The sequence below is a fragment of the Zerene cesonia genome, chromosome 27 (assembly GCF_012273895.1).
Source record: "Zerene cesonia ecotype Mississippi chromosome 27, Zerene_cesonia_1.1, whole genome shotgun sequence".
NCBI lineage: Eukaryota > Metazoa > Arthropoda > Insecta > Lepidoptera > Pieridae > Zerene > Zerene cesonia.
The window spans coordinates 6,652,536-6,657,220 of NC_052128.1; the positions used below are offsets into that span (position 1 = coordinate 6,652,536).

The following is a 4,685-nucleotide window of genomic DNA, read 5'->3' on the forward strand; positions in this document are numbered from 1 at the left end:
TCCCCGGCGTCGTCCGCCGCGAGCCAGGCGGGCGACACGCGCTCGTAGCGCCGCTGGTGCCGCCCGTCGCACGGCTCCCACGGCACGTCTGCAAATTGCGACGCCTTTATTATTATACATAAATAAAAATGTCAAATGCATTGTAAAGCATTAAACTCGAGCAGTTCGGAGAATTGTGTATTTAATGTTTTTGTTCAAGGTTCTTGTTGAAAGAAAAAAAGCACCACAGGTGATGCCGGGCCGGGCTGCTAGTTATACGATGTAAACTGGGTTAAACTTTCAACAACATGCTATATATCCACTGTTCAAGACACTGTTAAAGATATGAAGTGAATATATTATGTAAAATTATAGATATAAGTGTGCGTGTGCGCTTCGACATGAATCAGCCAGCTCACACCAGGGAAGTACCACACTCACACGGAAGATCATCTTGAAATAGTATGATACTCGTGAGTTGGTTCAGTGAATGGGGAAGGCTGAGGCTGAGGTGGGCTCACCGGGCGCGGCGAGCGCGGCCAGCAGCGCGTGCGCGCGCGCGGGCTGCAGCAGCGCGCGCAGGCACACCTCGCTGGCGCGCTCCATCTGCGCCTGCACCTGCGCGCGCACGCGCGTCGACATGTACGTGCTCTCCACCCACTGCTGCAGCACCACCTGCGACCGGACACCGGTTTCGTGTTACACATAGACACACACAGAGTTACAGTCATAGTGTGATATATTTATTTTGGTTTCATCGAATGTAGTGTTAGTGGTCAAGGAATTTATCGATAGATATCTTGAATGCTATTATTAAACTATTAACTACGCTATATTCAATCTAATAAAAAGACGTTTAGGCGTAAGGACACCTGACAGAAATGAACTAAGACTAAACTGTTCGTTACGTAACGACGCGATTTTAGCATCTTATAGAAAGTCATCACTCAATATATTAATTTAAATACTATTAAATCAACTGATTGGATTTGAATACGGGTACTGCTTACGGCACATACGGCCGACCGAAAGTCCAGTGGTCATCATGATCCAAGAACTGTGCACGCAAGAGACTCAGGGAGGGTGCGTGGGGGTGGAGGTGGAGGGTGCACACTCACGAGTTTGGAGTGCAGGCGCAGCTTGGGGAAGGAGTCGGGCAGCGGGCGCTCGGGCGGCGGCGCGGGCCCGTGGAACCAGCCGTTGATCGACAGCCGCGGCAGCTCCATGGACAACACCTCGCCCACCTGCACACCGTTTTATTGATAATTATTATAATATTCAAAGCAGAAACGTCACGTTCTACACATTCAATCAATTTAGTTCAATAATCAAATGTTCGGTTTTTTGTAGTCCAATGAAAACTAACTATTTCTAATAGCAATAAATGAAGAGTTACCGCACCTGATGAAAAGAGTCCTTGCCGACCTGGAAGAAGGCCAGCATGTTGTTGGCGGGGTAGACGCGGCGGGCGACGTCGGCGGGCGCGCCGGCCGCGTCGCGCGCGAACAGCTCCAGCGCGCCGCCCATCGCGCGGCTCCACCCGCTCCACCCGCCCCACGCGCCCTTCGCCCCCCTCGCGCCCTGCGACCGACCAACGCTGCCTTAGCCAGTCTCACATCATATACATAACAGTTTCTCAGTCATCGTGCATGTTAATTACAAATACAACTGACTAAATCGATGATAAAAACAGAACCCTGTCTTTATTTAATCCATTTGTAATAATAAATCATCACAAAATCAATACATATTACATCAATACATATATATGATTGTTTCGTTTTTTAATAAACTCTTCCATAAGGCTTGCTATTTTATTATGATCATTGAATATTTCACGGATTTGCAATGTTTTTTTATTTCTAAACATGACGACTATGATTAATAATAATTTCTGAAGCTAAATTTTGTGTACCTTGTGATTAGTATCATCGCCTCCATTCTGGAACAAGTGATATCTGTGTGGAGGCTGCCAGGGTGCGAGGTAGAGAATGAAGGCCACACGCCGGTCGGTCAGCCGGTCGTCGTGGATGAGCAGGTGGTCACCCGGGCCGTACAGTGAACATGACGCTGACACACCTTCCAGTTCTATGCCTGTCACTTGAGACACCTGAAATAGTAAAATGTTTCTGAGGGTAAACAAACATAGTGCATAGTAGAATATGTTCAAATCGAAAACGATTTGTTCCCTACCCACCAATTTACAAAACTTTCCTCACCTCTCATAATCTCAACCTTCTATTTATGAAAGTAATCAGTGAGCCAATGAAAGCTATTTAAGCTCTACTAGTTTGAAAAGTCAAATTTGATCACTATATCTCAAACACTACTTATCATTTCACTTGATTATTGATTTTGAGAAGTTCTATTATAAATTACTTAGTTTAAGTTCAAAATAATTGTTTAGATTTGATACCTGTAGCTTTATTAGAGTTATAGGCAGCCTTATGTGATGCTAGGTAGTAATGACTTGGCAGGTATAACAATTTATATTTTATTGTTGCCCGTAAATATAGAAGGCATTTGCAACACAATTAATAGAACTTCAAATTTATGATTGATATTTAGGAGCACTTATAATGATTCTGTAATATAATGTAACACACCTTAAACTTACCCAACTTTTTAATTCAGTCTTCAACAGCTCATAAATGCCTCTTATACTCCGCTGCCAAGTGAGATTAGCAAGATCTGTTGTTTGGTGAAACTCATATAAGTCCATCTTTTTTCTCGTCCAATCTAATGTGTTCATATCATCCACAATGTTATTAATAATCTCAGGATTAGCTAGGAAGTTGTGTAATTGGCATAACTTGAAAGGTTTACACATTAGGGTCACCTCTTCACTGGTGTGGTCTTTGTCCTCACTCCAATGTGTTGTGAGCCTTTCTATTACATCTTGTTCCTGAAAAAAAAAAATGTTTATCAATCATTTATTAAAGCATCACTGTTATACAATCATATTTTTACTTATGTTTTCCATTAAACTTTAATTAAATTTAATTTTAATTTTTAGTTTTATAGCATTGAAATGCTTTATAAATGAGAAATTTTGAAAGAATAGAAAAAAATCCTGCCTCATGATCAAACTTTAATTAAATTCCTCAATACTACTCCAGAAAATTACTTCTCAAGAATATAAAATAGAAACTCGTTTTATATAAAATGTATAATTTGTTTTTGCTTTACATTGTTGTAATATTATCCTCATACATACCTTCAATGCAGGATTAATATTAGGGTCATCCATTCTATTTGCTCTGGGATTTAGATGTGCCTTTTTTGCTTTGGTTTCATACCTATCCTGAACTACAATAGAGTCATCCTCCCATGGGGACTCAGAGTCTGAACTATAGTCAGATGATGACGACGATGATGATGTGTAGTCTGCTGGAATATCGTGAAAAGAACAATGATTTCTCCGAATTTTATCTATTTACAAGAAAACTCGGAAGAAGAATTTTAATCATTTTTTTTTAAACTGAAGGTAAGGTAAAGTAACTAAGGTGAAGTAAACTGAAAGTAATTGAAGATACACATCATTAAACAGGGAAAGAATATAAATCCGAGACAGAATTTAAAATTCCCGCGTCGAAACATCGCGGTCTTGGTTTGTTGTCACTGTCGCAAAACAAACTTCTCTCACCTCTTCGAATCCGTTTGACTTCATCAGCAGAAGCCTGGTAAGAATTAACTGCACACACGTCAGAATCATCACTTTCTGTATCAGATATTTCTATTACAGTATTCGAAAGACGTCGCTTTGCGGCTTGCTGCTGTCCCGACGCGCCGGCGTCATTAGCATCATTCTCAATACACCGCTTCTCTGTAGAGCTGGAAGACGGCTCCTCACTGTCGTTTCTAGGCGAACTCATATTGTCATAACAATACTACATAATACACTAAGGAAAACAAAATTTTAAACTAATACGAATTTCCAAGCGACGCCTAACCTCAAAAATAATGTATTGACGTTATTAAAAACGTTGCTAGCATACATAAAAATGCTCTGTGTTTACCACTTACCTAATAAAATTAGGCTTTACGTAGTAACTAGGGGAAGAAAGAATATTGCTTTTTTGTAATGGAACTAAAATAAATTCATATAGTTTAAGAAATAACATCACATCTCCTAATCGATTAAGCAGATTTTTTTATTGCATTCTCAACTTTTCCTAACATTTTGTAAAATGAGTGCAATAAAGAATAAATAAATAAACATATCTATTTAAATAAAAGATAATGTTTTGCTGTTACCCAAAGGGGAAGCATAAATACGTTGTGCTTCACCACTAGTAACTCAAGAAGAGCTAATTACGTATATATAATAGACCGTATTATATACTATATGGATTTAATACACTTAAATGATTTTTACCTGCCTACTGAATTTATCTCTCCTTGGAGACATTAGGATAGTATGTTATAAAAATTTTTATAGCCAATATATAAAATAAGATTAAATTAATTACACCACATTTAAGTAAAAATGACTGAGCGAATTGTAATAATTCTAAGTTACGTTGTCTCCTATACTCAACTTTTGGAGTCGGTTGAAATAAAAATAACAGAAATGTTTAATACTTAACACCACGTTGACCCAGCAGCCTAACAGACAACTTGACAACTTTGGGGGCCGAGTCACCTTCGTCCGTAGGTGAATACCCTAAATAATGAATCCCTACACGTGGCCCCTGGGTGGTGCT

At 39.6% G+C, this 4,685-nt stretch overlaps 1 protein-coding gene across 1 annotated transcript in view; it reads right to left on the reverse strand.

Moving 5' to 3' along the window:
* LOC119837510 (prolyl 3-hydroxylase sudestada1) overlaps positions 1-3,977 on the reverse strand; it is a 7,405-nt gene extending 3,428 nt beyond the window's left edge. Inside the window, exons 1-8 of the mRNA XM_038363112.1 lie at positions 3,626-3,977; positions 3,197-3,366; positions 2,597-2,884; positions 1,895-2,089; positions 1,381-1,560; positions 1,098-1,223; positions 501-654; positions 21-88 (exon numbers count right to left, since the gene is read on the reverse strand). Of these exons, the coding sequence (XP_038219040.1) occupies positions 21-88; positions 501-654; positions 1,098-1,223; positions 1,381-1,560; positions 1,895-2,089; positions 2,597-2,884; positions 3,197-3,366; positions 3,626-3,854 (1,410 nt within the window). The 5' untranslated portion in view covers positions 3,855-3,977. The remainder of the gene's footprint in view (positions 1-20; positions 89-500; positions 655-1,097; positions 1,224-1,380; positions 1,561-1,894; positions 2,090-2,596; positions 2,885-3,196; positions 3,367-3,625) is intronic.
* Positions 3,978-4,685: the final 708 nt, after the last annotated feature.